Source organism: Colletotrichum jinshuiense, chromosome 4, assembly GCF_051148585.1.
Source record: "Colletotrichum jinshuiense chromosome 4, complete sequence".
NCBI classification, from domain to species: Eukaryota; Fungi; Ascomycota; class Sordariomycetes; order Glomerellales; family Glomerellaceae; genus Colletotrichum; species Colletotrichum jinshuiense.
In genome coordinates, this window is record NC_139311.1 from 3,794,187 (window position 1) to 3,809,377 (window position 15,191).

The 15,191-nt window shown below is 55.4% G+C and overlaps 4 protein-coding genes across 4 annotated transcripts; all 4 read right to left on the minus strand.

The window, feature by feature from the left end:
* Window positions 1-362: 362 nt before the first annotated feature.
* EsH8_IV_000943 (PLC-like phosphodiesterase) lies at window positions 363-1,502 on the minus strand (the record flags this gene model as incomplete). Its single annotated transcript, XM_083265833.1, has 1 exon — window positions 363-1,502. One exon carries the CDS (start codon window positions 1,500-1,502, stop codon window positions 363-365), a length of 1,140 nt encoding a protein of 379 aa, XP_083124728.1.
* A 4,310-nt stretch (window positions 1,503-5,812) lies between these two features.
* Window positions 5,813-7,424, minus strand: EsH8_IV_000944 (Hsp90 co-chaperone CDC37; the record flags this gene model as incomplete). The annotated part of the gene is made up of 3 exons (XM_083265834.1): window positions 5,813-5,935; window positions 6,047-7,327; window positions 7,401-7,424. The coding sequence occupies 3 exons, from the start codon at window positions 7,422-7,424 to the stop codon at window positions 5,813-5,815; spliced, it is 1,428 nt and encodes a 475-aa protein (XP_083124729.1).
* A 419-nt stretch (window positions 7,425-7,843) lies between these two features.
* Window positions 7,844-8,629, minus strand: EsH8_IV_000945 (Metallo-dependent phosphatase-like protein; the record flags this gene model as incomplete). The annotated part of the gene is made up of 1 exon (XM_083265835.1): window positions 7,844-8,629. The coding sequence occupies one exon, from the start codon at window positions 8,627-8,629 to the stop codon at window positions 7,844-7,846; it is 786 nt and encodes a 261-aa protein (XP_083124730.1).
* A 632-nt stretch (window positions 8,630-9,261) lies between these two features.
* On the minus strand, window positions 9,262-15,191 carry EsH8_IV_000946 (DNA-binding ATPase; the record flags this gene model as incomplete). Its single annotated transcript, XM_083265836.1, has 3 exons — window positions 9,262-14,914; window positions 15,095-15,112; window positions 15,181-15,191. The coding sequence occupies 3 exons, from the start codon at window positions 15,189-15,191 to the stop codon at window positions 9,262-9,264; spliced, it is 5,682 nt and encodes a 1,893-aa protein (XP_083124731.1).

Here is a 15,191-nt window from a genome sequence, read left to right on the forward strand (position 1 = left end):
TCGACTGCTCGGCTTCCTATCTAGGCTGGTTTCCCTATCCTAATCAATTGGCGCCGTCGTCGTCGTCGCCGTAGTCATCGCCCGACTTTGGGGCTGCTGTTTGTTTCCTCCCAACATTGCGGGGTCCCGTTTCCCCCATGGTACATGAAAATTGAACAAAAAGGAGAAGGCCGTTGAACGTTCCCCTCCCTCCACCTGCCGAATACATCGGCTCCCGTGAATAAACGCCTTCGCTATGCATTTATGTAAAGCAAATGGTAAAACAACAAATTCGAAGCTGAAGAGACAAGACAGAAAATCCCATCATGATCCTTCGGATGCCTTTCCCCGGCATCCTCGTACAATACAGACAGACATTGCTTCTAAAACAGGAAGACGGCGGCAGCGAGGAAGGCGACGAGCGCGCCAGTCTCCATGCCGGGCGCCCGGCCCGCGAAGTTCGCGCTGCTCGAGCTCGTGGTGGCGCTGTTGCTGCTGCTCCGGCCCGAGATGTCGGACGAGGACAGCCCGTTCAGCGAGTCGGCCGTGTCGATGGCGGGGCCCTTGTTGAAGAAGTCGACGAGCATGAAGACGGGCTTGGTGCCCCACTCGCTCTTGCACGTCTGCGCGTGCAGGCCCAGGGCGCCGGCGGTGGTGGTGCTGGCCGAGTTGGTCGTGTCGATGTCGCTGACGTCCGGGATCAGGATGTCCGCGGCCAGGACCTGGTACTGGAAGTGGTTCACCAGGGGGAGCATGTTGGCGGACACGGCGGCCGAGGCGGAGGAGTAGGTCGAGGGGCGGTCGATGGTGCAGTTGAAGCCCGTGGCGGTGGTGACCTCGTAGTCCGTCTCGAAGACGTAGGTGAACTCGGGGAGGAGGTAGGGGTAGGTCGTGTCGTAGGTGATGGAGGCGATGAAGGTCACCAGGCGGGTGTTGGCGTCGATCATGGTCTGGAGGGTGGGCCAGTTGGACGTGGCGGTCGTCGTCGAGGGCGTGTAGCCGTACTTGGAGATGCCCGAGGACTCAAAGACCTTGCCATACGCGGCCGCGTCCTGGTTCTCCGAGTTGACGAGAAGGATAGTGACGACTTCGTTGGTGTGCTCGTCCATCCAGGCCTTGATGGACGAGAGCCAGTTCTCGAGGGTGCCGGCGTCGAGCAGGCTGCAGGTGGTGTGGCAGAGCTGGAGGACGGTGCCGGACGTGCTGTTGGCGGTATGGACCTGGGCCTGGAGCAGGCGCAAGCCTGAGTTGAGGGCGACGGTGGCGTTGAGGTACTGGTTTCCAGCGATGGAGTTCTGGGTGCTGGCGTCGCGGAGGAAGGCGCTGTCGTGGGCGCCCATGTGGGTGATGTTGTTGTACTTGCGACTGCAGAGCGAGGGGGAGTTGTTGCAAGCGGTTGTCGTCTCGGCGGCAGCCGATGTTGTGTTTACGGTCGTCGTTGTTGACGAGTCCGCGGGCAGTGCGTAGACAGTCGCTGTTGTGGCGAGGAGAGCCGCGAAGGCCTTGCGGAGTGAGAGAACCATGTTGACGGTGTGTGTGTTTTGCGTGTATTCTTGGTATGTATAAGACGTAACCCAGGAACCAACGACCAGAACCACAAACGGGAACCCGTCACCTAAATAACCTCGAGGAAGATCGACGCTTGCTCTGCACCGGGCACAACAGTGAATGAGGTGGTTGGCGTAGTAGCAAAAGGCGAAAACAAGAAAAAGGTAAAAATCCACGAGGCGTAGGTGGGATGGAGCAGGAGGAGGTTGAGTGAGCAGGGCAACGAAAGACGGGATGTTACCGGACAAGGTAGGTTATAGGAAGATCCAAGAATGCGAATCCTCTACTCGGGAAGCTGAGAGACAGTGCCGGATCCCCAGTCTTAATATGCACGGCACATGAGGGAGGATCCTCGCAAGACCGGGCCAAGGCTGGTAGGGATGGAGGGAGGGAACACTTGGATGTTTCCTCTCCCTCCTACTAAGCCCCCGATACCTTACGTACTGTATCCGGGATGGAGCCCAGGTTGGGGCTGGAGGACATCAGACAAGCACTCTGGCAGGAGTGCAGAGAAGACCTGGGTCCCTGTTGGTTGCGCGGCCCCCAGTCCGTTCCCCGTTCCTGGTGGGGCTCCGGGCGTGTGGGCGGGCTACATGGCGGCATGGCGCAGTCGCAGCTGTAGTCCCCTTTCCCACTAAACCACGCTATATTATTTTTTCTCTCCAATGCTTGTCTTGCATCCCGCTGTCCTTATTTGCCTTGTTTGCCTTCATTGGCACGTCGTTGGGTGACGGGCTGCAATAGTATACGTACTTCTCACCTCACAGACTTACACAGCCCCCCAAAGATTGTATGCGTGTGTGCGTGTGTGTTTGTATGTGCATTGGTCCCAAGTCCGTCAGCAGAAACGTGCAGAAGGGCGACGTTTTACCCACTGGCTAGCCACCGAGCACATCACGTCTAGAATGTGCCCCCCTCCCAACTTATCTTCAATCTGTTCCCCATCAATGCCCGTAGCATGTAGATCCGGGATGCGTACTCGTGTGCAAAGCAAAGGCGCAGCCTCATCCAAAGTGCTCTGGGTGCTTTAAGTGTTGCGCAGTGAGCCCGGAACGGGGTTAGGCGGTATAAGGTAAGTGATGGCTCTATTTCTCTCCCCCATAGTGTTATGTGTCAGTCGCCCTCTACCTCGCACCTCCCACCACCCTGCTCCCGCCATTTAAGGCCGGCTCCACGGACTTGAGACAGTCCCAGCCCGAAGAGAGAGCGACACCAGTCGACGTCTCACCCTCCAAACCTTGCTTGGGCGAGGAGAGAGACCCCCCCCCCAAATCGGCTTCGGCTGCGGCGGGCCTCCTGTTACCACGTTCTTCCCCCCCTGGGCCGAGGGCATTGTGCAGTAAAGGGTGCAGTTGCAGCCGCACGAGTCTCCTTGTGCTTGGTGCTTGGTTTGCTTGATGCTTGGGCCAGCGAAGCAAGACAAAGAACCCCTAACCCCTCCAAAGTCCTACCACACACCCCCTGCATTTCTAACTTCCCGTCTCGCTTTCGGCGCGATGGCCGGGCATGAAAGCATAACGCGAGCAGGTGTACCAAGCAACCCGAGGACGATCGCCGAGGGAGACGACGAGAGCAAGGTGTTTCTCTGGGGACGACGAAGAAAATGACGTATTTGCCAGCGTCTCAAGAGTGTTAGATTGCGGAGGATCTCTCGATGGAGAACACCGTGTAAATGCACATCCGCCCAGGCCAACCTCTCTTTTTTCTTGTTGTTATTATTGCTATTTTCTTCATCTTTGACGGCACCCTCTGCCGGGCCAAACACGAAATAATTGGATATGCAACGGGCATCTCTCCTGCCACGCATGTTTTGTAACGGCATCCGATTTCGCGTGCAGATCATCTGCAACTTGCATCAGGACGGACCTCGCAACCTGCCAACCATTGGGAGCTGGGCGAAGGCTGACTCGTGCGGCCTCGCGTCCGTTGTGTTTTGTCGCCTCCTCAATTGGTGTCACTGTATGGCCCAGCCGCCGTAGTGGTTGCCCAGCCGGCCGGCCCAGTTGTTCCAAGTCGGGCCAAGGTGAATGCAAAAAAGATGGAGAATTGCCATAGGTGTTGTATGTGTGTGTGTGTGTGTGTGTGTGTGTGTGCCCAGTCCACCAGGAATGCTGATCATACAAAAAGGGAGTGGCTTGCACGTGTAGATCCAAAGGAGTGAGTGTGGTCCCCCGTGTTCCAGAAACAGCGAGAGCAATTCAACCGGTTCTGGTCCCGGATTCTAGTGCCTATGGGGGGCCAGCAGGCTGGATAAGCTCCCAGCTCGCCGCGAAGCGCGCGAAGCCACGAATCCCGCTGTCCACAAGTCGCAGTCCCAAGGCGAGAATGGAGAGGGCACTAAGAAGGCCAAGAATGCCATTGATGGGTATGACGGGATTAGTGGAAACCAACGTGCCACACAGCAACGGGAATAGGTAAACAAGACCGCCTCGACCAACAAGAGGGCACCGGCCGGAGCCTGCATCCCACTGGGCAGATCGCTGACATAGTGCACATAGTGTACGGGGCGGTGTCCCGTGGTAGTCCCGATGCCTCGCAGGGAAGAGCCTCGCAGGAGCCCGCGTCGGCGGTACCTAGCGAGGATCGCTGCCGGTAGCTATTTTTGGATCTTGCTTGTGTGTGTCTCTCTCTCTGTGTGTCCAGCCTCTCTTGGTACGAACAACATGACAGGTGGTTGAACACATGCTTATTTCTTTTCTCTCGGCCTGTCACTACCTATCATACCGATTTCGGATTTTATGTCATCCCCCTCCCCCCTTCTCTTCTTACTATGTTACATGTGCTTGAACTCCCACAATCTATTACTTGCGGTATAGTGAGCACGCATGCAGGCCAATCAATGACCATGGTGCAAGTGCTGCAGCCGCGAATCTCTTTGACCCCCTCTTGAGGGGAATCCTCATGAAACACAGCAGCGCAATTGGGAACTCTTGGGACCAAGAGCAACAAAGCACTGCGAGACCCCGTCTCCCCTAGTGCCGTTGGGCACGCACATACCTACACATAAAGACCTCGTGGAGAGAGCGTTGGCATCTCAATCCGGGGGCGAAGGCCGCGTCTCATTCGCCTCGCCGGTCGCACTATCCGAACCCCAAGCAGAGAACTAAAGAAGAACGGGGGGATCGCCACCAGAAAAAAAGAAAGGAAAAAAGACAGAAGGTCAACGCACAAGCATCTCGCCTCCGCGCGGACTTGGTTCATCACATCGCTACTCCATCGAAACCCAAAGCTTCTCTACAAGGCGAAGCAAAGAAAAATGACATTATCCGTGGTGCGTGCCGGGTCGAGCGAGTTTGTCCCTAATCTGCCGCAGGTATATCGTACGAAGTACGCCGCCGCCAATTAGCGATCACGGGGTTCCATGATGTCCCATCATCTTTGGATGCCCTTAAAAAAAAAACCCTGCCTTCATCTTTGGCCGCGGTCCAGAACGTAGTGTATGAACCATCGGGCCTGCCCAATTACCTGTGTGCCCCACGATCCGGTCCCTCCCTCCATCCTCGCCCTCTTCTGCTGAGCCTCTCAGCCTCTCCCAAGCCCAAATCCGATACAAGAAGAAAAAAGTAAATTGCAATAATATAAAGCCGGTTCACGCTGTCACCAGACCCAGCCCACGGGCCTGGCACACTCGGCCGCCCACATCCCTGGTTTAGCGGCCCAAGGGCAGATTGGCCGACAACCGACCGCGGAAACCTAGCGGCGATGCCGCGTTTGTGCTACGAGAAGGGGAAAAAGGGGGGATGCGCGGCTGCGCCAATGCCCATAGGGCTTAATGGGGGCCCCCCCGGTGGCCAGAACGGTGGCCAAATACCACGGCCACTATCTGTCCACGTAACGTGGCACGGCGTTCGCGACCCGTTCAATATGCCATTGTCACGGTTCGCCGACAACGCCTGTCAAATCGGGGATGGAATTGTGATGGCAAGGATGGTGGGGGGGGGGGGGGGGGGGGGGGGGAGTGAGGCTGAACAGACCCGGAAAGCCGCGTTGCGATTTTCAGGGATGCCAAGCCACATACATGCACCCGTTCGCTCGTCTTCGTTGCAATGCCTTGCGATGCTTTTACAATGCCGTGCCCATGTCGTGTGCAATTGCTCATTTTGTCTGGGCCGCCTATGCGTATGTCTCTGGGTCTCTAATTTGCCTGGATACTCCGATGATAAGATCATTTCATGTCCATCAAACCGTTCATCAGCAAGCCTTTGCACAGCTGAGACTCCTCCGCGGCCTTGGCTCGTGTGCCTCTCGGCTTGCCTCTGCTTAGCCTGTTCGCTCACTCGTTCGCTCATTCAGGGTCCGGCGCAAACCCGGACTCCGAACCGGCCGCCGCCTCCATGTCCTTGAGCGCCTTCTGTCCCTCCTCCGTCGTGGCGTCGATGATCTGCTCCTCCAGACTCAGGATGCCGGCCTATTATTCGTAATCTCGTCAATGAACCAGCTCATCATACAACTTACGCACATTCCCGGGGGAAAAAATGAAATCAAGCGGAGGGGGAGGAAAGGATAGAGCTTCACATACCTCACCAAGCTTGCCGACGATATCCTCGGCCTCTTCAACCTTCATCTTGCCCAACACCCGGTTAACCTCATCCAGACTTCCACTCTCCAGTGCCTTCTGGAACTCGGCACTGAACCCTTCAAAGATCTCCCGCCCCTCCTTCGCGGCCGGGTCCTCGCTGTCTTTGGGCGGGATGGTAATCTTGATTTCCGTGCCAGGCTCCACCGCGTGCAGCTGGATCTGCTCCACGCCCTCCGGCTCGTTGGCGCGCTCCTTGACAATCTCCCGCGCCCGGTTTCTAATCTTACCGTAGGTGTCCTGCACGTCCTTGAAAAAGACCTCCTGCGCCTGGTGTCCACGGGTCGTGATGCGCTTGAAGAACATGCCCACGCCGTCCTTGCCCAGCGCCCGGCAGTACTGCAGGAGCAGCGCCTGGTGCACGCATTGCCGGCAGCGGTCGTCCTTGCCCTCCAGAGCGGCGTCGAACGCGAGGACCAGCAGCCCGTCCGTCTCCCGCTCCGTCAGGATCTGTGGGTTTTTGGACAGGAACGCCAGACTGGATGTGTAGTCTTCTGCCTTGATCTCTGCAAACTTCTTGGCGGCGGGGGATGCCTCGATTTCTTCGTCGTCGTCGTACGATGTCGTTGATTTCGCCGGGAGCGACTGCGTCATATCGAAGTTGGGGTTCAAAAGCTCTGGCTTGCGCTCCTCCTTCTTGTCCGCCGGCGTGGCCTTGCTGACGTGCGAGCTGTCGAAGCCCGTGTGAATGCCCTCGCTCGTGATCTTGCGGCCCTCTTCCTTCTCCAGCTCCGCCAGCTTGGTCAGCAGCTCCTTTTGCAGGTTCTGCACCTTGGTCAGGTGTCCCTCGACACCATCAAGCATGCCCTGGTAGCGGTTCTCTGGTTTCTTCTCGTCCAGCTCCTTATTCACCTGGTCCAGCAACACGGCCATCATCTTGGAGAACGTGGGAAGCGGCTCCGACTCGGCGTGGATGCCCTCGGGCCGCGGCGGCGGCTGGTCGTCTTCGGGCTTGCCGGCGGACTCCATGACGGCCTGGAAGGCCACTTCACCGGGGTTGCGAGTCTCGGCCTCGGAGGCATGGGACTTGAGGGCGTCCAGCAGGTTGGATATGCGCTTCATCAGGCCATCGTTGATGATGCGCTCGTACTTGAGCGTCTCGATCTGGTGCTTGCGTTGCAACCGCTCCTGGTGGATCTGGTTTTGCTTCGCGCGAATGAATGAGCGCTTGTCGACGTTGGGATGCACTTCGACGTCCGAGTCGTCGCTAAGCTCCAACGCGTCCTATATTGTTTGCAGGTTAGCCGGGTTGGATCCCGCCGCGGGGTTCACGACCGATGACGATGATGCAGCGTACCCATTTGCTATAGTCGACAGGCATATTGGCGGTGACTTGGCGATGTGATGCAGTTGCTGGATTGCCGGCAGCTGGTGCGGGCTTTAGGCGTTGACCTTCAAGTCAATGTCAATGCAGTCGTGTGGAATGTTCTGGATTTTGCTCGACGGTCGCTCCAGGTTGGTTGGTGGCAGCTGGGTGGTGAGCCAGTACGGAGCATCACAAGTGCGGGGCATTACCCCGCTGTCCGTTCTTGCCTGACGCACTGCGCCCAGCTGAGCTCAGCTAATGAATTGGACACTATGAGGTCAACAGCTATCTCGAACAAGTCTCGGTTCTTTTTCTTCAATTGCAACTCGCCTCTATTGACAACAAACTGTGCTCCCCCCCCCCCCCAAATAAATTTGCTTCTCGGCTCCGGGCGCAAGCCTTGTCAACAACAGCAAACCTCCTAGCTCAACCCCCTAGAACGGAATATGAATGGCCTTGCGAGCATCGAAACCCGCTTTCGCGACTCCTCCAGGCCTGGCGTATCCCCTCTGGTTACTCAAAATCCAAACACCGTTTACCACTTCATCCACCGAATAGTGTGTATGCCCAAATACCCAACATCCTGCTCGGTTCCATTCTCCCCCATTCCCCAGGATATCCGTCGCAAAAGCCGAAGACCACGGGCTGCCCCTATACTTGGGCTCCGACGTTCCCTCAGGTGACGGCGCGTGGTGCGTCGCGACAATGACCGACCTCTCCCTCGGCACCATCCTCAACTCTTCCCTCAACCACTTCAAGTCCGCATTGTGAGCTGCATTATGGTGCTCAACATTCCAACCGTCAATGTGCTGAAAATCCTTGGTTCTCCTCACAACCGCCTCTCCTGCTTCCTCCGGGATCATCGTCCACAGCGTGCACCCCAGAATAGTCACCTCCGCATCCGGGATGTCAAACCTGCGTCGGTGAAGGACGTGAAGCTTGCCCTTTAAAGACGGCTCGGCCTCGAGCTCCCGTGCCCTCACGAGTGTTTTCTCAAAGCCAAGGCCATGGAATTCGTGGTTGCCCAAGACGAGCAGGATACCGCCTGCGAAGCGCTGGGTCTGGCGCCGGATGAAACCCAGATAGTCGTCGAAGTCGACCAAACTACCAATGTCTCCAGAAAGTAGCAGATAGGGCGCCGTGACGGGGAAGTCAAAGGTTGAGTAGTCTCTGCTGGCCTCCAGATGCAGATCTGACATGAACTGGACGACACCGGTCATACTTTCGGTCTAACGGCCTCGATAAAAGAAAAGAGGCATAGGGTCCTTGCGTTGTTTCCGGTATACGGTTTGCTCAGATATTCCCTTTCGGCAAGTCGCAGACGGTAGGCTAGAAGTTGGGAAACAGTTGCCATGACGCTGGGGATGAGACTTTGCCTGCCTATTGTCTTATCTAATCAAGTCTTCCCAAGTCACCTATGGATAAGTTACGCTTTAAAAGTGTTACCACTGCAATCTATATCTCAACCTCTTACAAAGAACGGAATATGATCACTAGAATGGGTCAAGTACGAAAGAAAGTCATTTGGTGTTGACATAAGATACTAAGCCGTGGTGTATCGTTCTGAAATTTCGGATCAGATGTTTGAAGTGCTTGGAAACGCTTGTTACTCGCTTCACCTTGACTCTAGTCCCAAGAGTCATAAAACTACTAATATCATATGTTACATACACTCGCGCACACACTATTCGTTATGAGTACACTGCCGCAGGGGGGGGAACTCGGGAGGTATCAAGCCTCCTATCGAAAGAGCATCCAAGACGCTCCCGTCTAAACCAGATGCCAAGCCGAACTCCATACACATGCCTTCCCAGAACCTCTCTCTAGCTCGTTGAATCGATGCACCGGCGCATCACTCCATGGTCTTCAAGAAACCATCCAGGTCGAAACTCTCCTCGTACTGGCGGTTGTCCCAGAGATCGCCCAAATCATCGAGCCAGGCCTTCTTGCCAGGTTGCTTGCCTGTAACGACATCGCCGGTTTCGATATCCACCATGTCTTCCTCCCTTCCTTCCATGGCGTTTTGGGGTTTATCTGATATGAGACTAGGTCCCGTATCTCCTAGGCTAAAGAGGTCAAGGATCTGATCTGTATCCATCGTGGCTAGACCGGCGTTCTGTTGATTAACGACTGTCGAGGCAACGTCGATCTTGAAACGCTGCAGGCTGAGAATCTTCTCCTCTAGTGTGCCTCTGGTAATCAGGCGGTATACGTTAACGACCTTCTTCTGGCCGATACGGTGAGCTCGGTCCATGGCCTGCATATCCTTCTGGGGGTTCCAATCGTGTTCGACAAAGATGACGGTGTCGGCGCCAGTGAGGTTGAGACCTAGGCCTCCAACACTTGTCGTCAAGAGCAAGACGTCGTACGAAGGGTCGCTGTTGAACTTGTTGACGATGTCCTGTCTCTTGTTGGCTTCTACTCCACCGTCCAAACGAAGGTAGGAGACACCCGGGAGCATGCTTTTCAACACTGTGTTTTGCACCATGTCCAGCATCTCCTTCATTTGGCAGAAAACAAGTGCCCGGTGAGGCTTGATTGGCTGGTACAGCGGGTCGTTCGACTCGGCCTCTTCCACGCCAATACCACAGTCGACAAGCAGGTCTCTCAAAGCGGTCAACTTGGGTGCATGGACCGGATCCTCGAGACTAGTGCCTTGCTTGCTGAGGATGCGCTGAGTCTCGTCGTACATATTATGCCCGGGTTTCATAACCATGGCGGGAGAATTGCAGAGCTTCCGCATGTACTGCAGGGCCTGGAAGATGTGTGATTTGGCATCCTTGTCTTCACGACCAGCTTCTTCTTGTATCTTCTTGCCCTGCTTCCTGGTGAAGTCATCAAAAAGCTTCTTTTGCAGGTCGCTCAAATCGCAGTAGTAGTTCTGCAAGATCTTGGGTGGCAGGTCATCGAGCACCTCCTCCTTGAGACGTCGTAGGAGGAACGGAAGGACTTGTTTGTGAAGAGCCTCGATGGCCAGCGCGCCTGCTTCCTGTTCTTTTGAAGAAGCCTTGCTAAAGCGACTTGCGGCAATGGGTTTAGCAAAACGGTCCAAGAAGACCTTTTCAGCACCGAGAAACCCTGGCATCAAGAAGTCGAACAAGGACCAAAGCTCCAGCACATTGTTCTGGATGGGTGTACCTGTCAAGATCAAGCGATGGTTGCTTGCCAATTTCTTGACAGCCATAGTGATCTTTGCTTTTGGATTCTTGATCAAATGACCTTCGTCCAAGATGACGTAATTCCAATTATATTTCGCAAGGACTTCCGCGTCATTCCTGCAGACGTCGTAACTGGTGATGACAATATCGGTTTTGTCAAGGCTGTCTTTCATAGACTTCCTCTCAGCAGGCGGGCCCACATAAGCCGTAACGCTGAGGAAGGGAGCATAAGTCTTGAGCTCCTGCTGCCAGTGGCCAGACAGCGTAGGAGGACACACGACCAAAGACGGGAGACGTCGGACATCGGGTGCGCCCGTCTTGGCAAACTCTTCCGCGCGCTGGTGATGGTCGCTAGCAACCATGCAGATAGTCTGCAAGGTCTTGCCAAGACCCATGTCATCGCAGAGGATTCCATGCAGATGATATTTGTTGAGGAAGTGTAGCCAGTTGACGCCCTCTTGCTGGTACGAACGAAGCTCTGCCTTGATTGCGACCGGGATCTGAAACGATTCCACCTTCTTGGGGTCTAGAAGCTGGGAAATGAAGGTTCGTTCGCGATCTCTACCCTTGAGCAACTCCTCGGAAAGACCTGGAGGATCAGGAATGCCAGCCTCCAAGGGTACCAGTTTGACCAATGTGGCAAAAGAGGTTGTCGCAATCAAACGGATCTCGTTGTCGGAGTCGCTCATGCGGCCTAGGACGGGAACGATGAGGAAGATGACGTAGGGGAGGATAGCGTCGCCCATAACTGCGATCAAGTGGTAAATAGCCTCGATCGCACCTTGGCGGAAGTTGAGGTCAATGGGATTGGTGATAGATGGCAAGACCTTCTCGACCAGCGCTGTCATGCCCTCGACTGTGATGACGCTGCAAATAGTGGCCATGCATTTCGCTGCCATGTAGCGGAAGACAGATAACTCGGAATGAAGGGCTTTGATGACCAACGGCACCTTTTCCATAATGAATGAATGGATGGCTTTGTCGAGAGTCGGCATGAGCGTCCGAATCAGGGACAGCGCGTCAACGATTTCTTGGCCGAAGGTGTTTTCGGGGTCCTTTGCCTCCGCTGGCAGAGTGCCACCGAATGCTTTGACGAGAGGGTCCTCCATAAACACCCTGATCGTAGGAACGGCGGTAAGGAGGTCAGCACCGTAGGTCTGGGACAGAATCTCCAGTGCCTCCTTGGCACCACGACGGGTAATGCGAGCTGCCTTGGCTTCTCTTGCCCATTTGGCCGCGTCTGCGTGGTCCACCCGATCCTCCTCCTTCTGCATCGAAAGCACGCAGTCTGTCTTGCTTGCGTGGACAGGGAACTCGGGCGTCTCGGCTACCTCGACACAGGAGAACTTGATCAGGTTAGAAACGACCTTGTCTGCCGGTCCGCGGCGGCCCTTCTCATTAAACAACTGGACAAGTCGTGCAATGGTCCCGGAAGCCCGGCTCTGGAGCTCCTGGTTCTCTTCCGTCTTGATGCTGTCCATGATGCCCTTGATCAATGGACTAGGCTTCTTAGGAAGGGCCTTGATTGCAACCAGGGCGCAAGCGGCACCGGCCTTGATGCGCACATCTCGGGAATCTTTGGCGGCCTTCGCGTCGGAAATCGCAGCGATGGTTACATCCCTAGCTTCTCCAAGCATCTGGCTGGCTACCAGACGTTGTCCTGGTGACATCACCTTCTTCAGTTTGTCGAAATCCTCGCCAACGACCTTATCTGCGACAGCAATGGAGAAAGCGCCGGGGCCTGCCTGCTCATCACCCTGAACAAGAACGGCAAGAGTCGGCAGTCGCCCACTTGATACCTTGCCGTGGTCGCGGAACATGTTAAGGAGTTGCTGGCATTGCGACCGCACCCTATGCATATAGCTGACTAGATCGCCGTAATGACCAGGCCTTTCCGTTTCGATCATCTTTTGCAGGGGCGCCACGAACCTTTGCGGACCTTCCTTTGCGGTGCAGTTTTTGGCGTACTCGTCAATGACCATGCATGCCGCAAGCTGCGTGGATGATGATCTATCCGAGAGGCCAGCGAGAACAAGTTGGTCGTACTCAGAGAAGTTTGCAGCCGGGATGAAGGACATGATCAAGCCCATGGCCTTGGCGGCTGAAACCCTCGATCTAATCAGAGTGTCCATACCAACCAGGTCAACGTCTCCCTGGATCATGTGGCCGTCAACGTCGTGAGTGTGCGATGTAACGGGGACGTCGTCCGTCTTGGCGGATTTCCGACGACGCTTGGTCGCTCTCTCAGGTCCTTCGGGAGATGATGCCTTTCGCGCAGGTGTCGCGGCAACTGGCGCGTAGGTGCCACCTGATGGCTTCTGGAACAGGTGAGCGGGCATGGGTAAGGGATGCCGCGATACGCCAACCGGGTGCAGTGTGAGCATCATCAGAGGCTCGACGTGGGCGGCAAATTCATCCGCCAAGACATCGGGCGTCTGAGAAAGAGAGCGAACTAGAGCCGACCAGACATCCAAGGACATGGCGAGTGTTTCTCTGTCTCTTTCCACAAGGACGTTTTGGAAGATGAGGCGCAAGATCCTTCCATTGAGCCATCCCCTGGAGTTTTGAGCACCCAGGTTCGCGAAAGTCATAAGTGCCTTCAACACGGCCAAGCGAACAGACGTGATTGTGTGTCGGAGGAAGGGATAGAGTCGCGGTACCAACAAGGTAAAAGAACGCTCCTCGTCTTGTGCAGCGGATGTTTCCATGGCCTGCAGTACTTCGGGATAACTGCAGAGTGTTGCAAGGAGATCCATAATCTTGCCAGTACTGGCGCTCAGATCATCCCCAAGATCGGCAAGACTTCCCCACATGATGTTGATGAGGCCGTCGATGGACCCTGGTCGCATGGTAACGAATTCCTTTGCCATGGGCAACAACGTCGCGGCACTTACTGACCTAACATCATCGTCGTGTTCTTCCAGTCCCTTCATGACGAGGCGAACGACTCCGTCAATCATCTCGCTGTCCTCCAGAAGCAGGTCCTTCCTAACCGCAACGACATATCTAAGGCCGACCATGCCGCCGTGGCAGACCGACCACTGCAACATTTCGAGGTGCAGATCGTCCTGCATAACCATGCGATAGAGAATTTTGTAGATGCCGTGAACGGAGTCTGCCGGGATGTGTCGCAAAACTGAACCCAGTGACTGACCAATTGTTTCGCGGATAGGAGCGACCGACATATCGGAGCTGTAATCGGTAAATCGGTCCAACATCAGGACACAGCAGAGCCGGCAGGCCAGATCATCCAGCCAAGCCTGGTTCAACCGGTTGTTTTCTGCCCGAGACTTTGAGCGTATCCTCCCGGCTCCAGCTCCGTGGACGCGAAGAACCTCTCGGATGCCCATGGCAGCTCCGTGTCGAGTCTCCCAAGAGGGGTCGAAGAGATCGACCTTCAAGAAATCACAGAGTCGGTCGTAAGGCCATTCGGCGCCTTCCATAGTTTCATCCACCTCGATTTCGGACTTGATAGGTATCACTGGCCCCTTGAACTCGCTGACAACCTTTGTCTCCTCATCGACATCATTCGGCCTGTCCAAATTGAAGTAGTCGTTTACTTTTCCGTTTTTCTGCTTGGAATCGGTGTCGGGCATTGGCGTATCATCAAATCCTTCGGAGCCTGCTGTCGTAGTTCTTCTAATGGATAAATCTCCAAACCCGCCTTTCCCTTGGGCGGCCTTCTGCAGCTCCCTCTTACGTTTCCTTTTGAGAACGTTGAGCTGCCTTGAACTCAGGCCCGTTTCCTCTGCTGGCTGGTTTTGACCCTGGGGCGCCGCACTCTCCTTGCCACCGCTGTGTCCATTTGCTGAATCTTGGGGTGTAAGGGGACTGGGGTCTTTCTCCACGAGCACAGGCATCTCAGTGTCCTCAAACACCCTGCCCAGAAGGCCAAGTCGTCCATTGAGCGTCTTTTTCTGATGCGCGAGTCGCGCGGGGGGATCTAATGAAGCCAAAGCATACTCGATATTGCCGCCCCTCAGAAGTTGGCGGCCAAACTTAATAATGTGCTCTACATTAAGCGATCCCAGCTTGAGGAGCTCATCATTCGAGAAGGAGGGCGCATCCTTTTCTTCCTCCTTCTTTACGTGCCCGTTTTCCTCGGGCTCGTCCTTTTTGACTGGCACAGCGTCCTCGTCCTCATTTGGGTCATAGAGCGGTGCGTTCTCAATGATCTTGCCTATCGCCTTGGCTGCCGTTGAGCGTGTCTCCCAGTCTTTGTGCCGAAGGTAAGGGACGACTCTTGAAAGAAGGTTGAAAAGCTCGTCGGGGTGCTGTTTTTGCCAGTCGGCAAGTTGGTTGACAGCAGTGTCACGAATCAAACGGGTACTTCCCGTCTCGAGAATCCTGCGTCAACAAGTCAGCACGCAGTTCTGGGAGAAACCACACACCGTTTGGCGCAGCAAGACCCCAAGCTCATCTGGCCACCATCGGAATGATTGGTGGATTTGAGTACGAATGAGGCAAGGCTGACAAGGGTATCCGCTGCGCCAGCATGTAGTTGGAATGGCATCTGGTTTAACTCACGTGACCAATCTGTCGAGTCTATTACAGCAAGGTTAGTGCTAGTTCTGAGCTGATCAGATGTGGACCGCACGGTGGGGGGGACTCACCTCGACGCCAT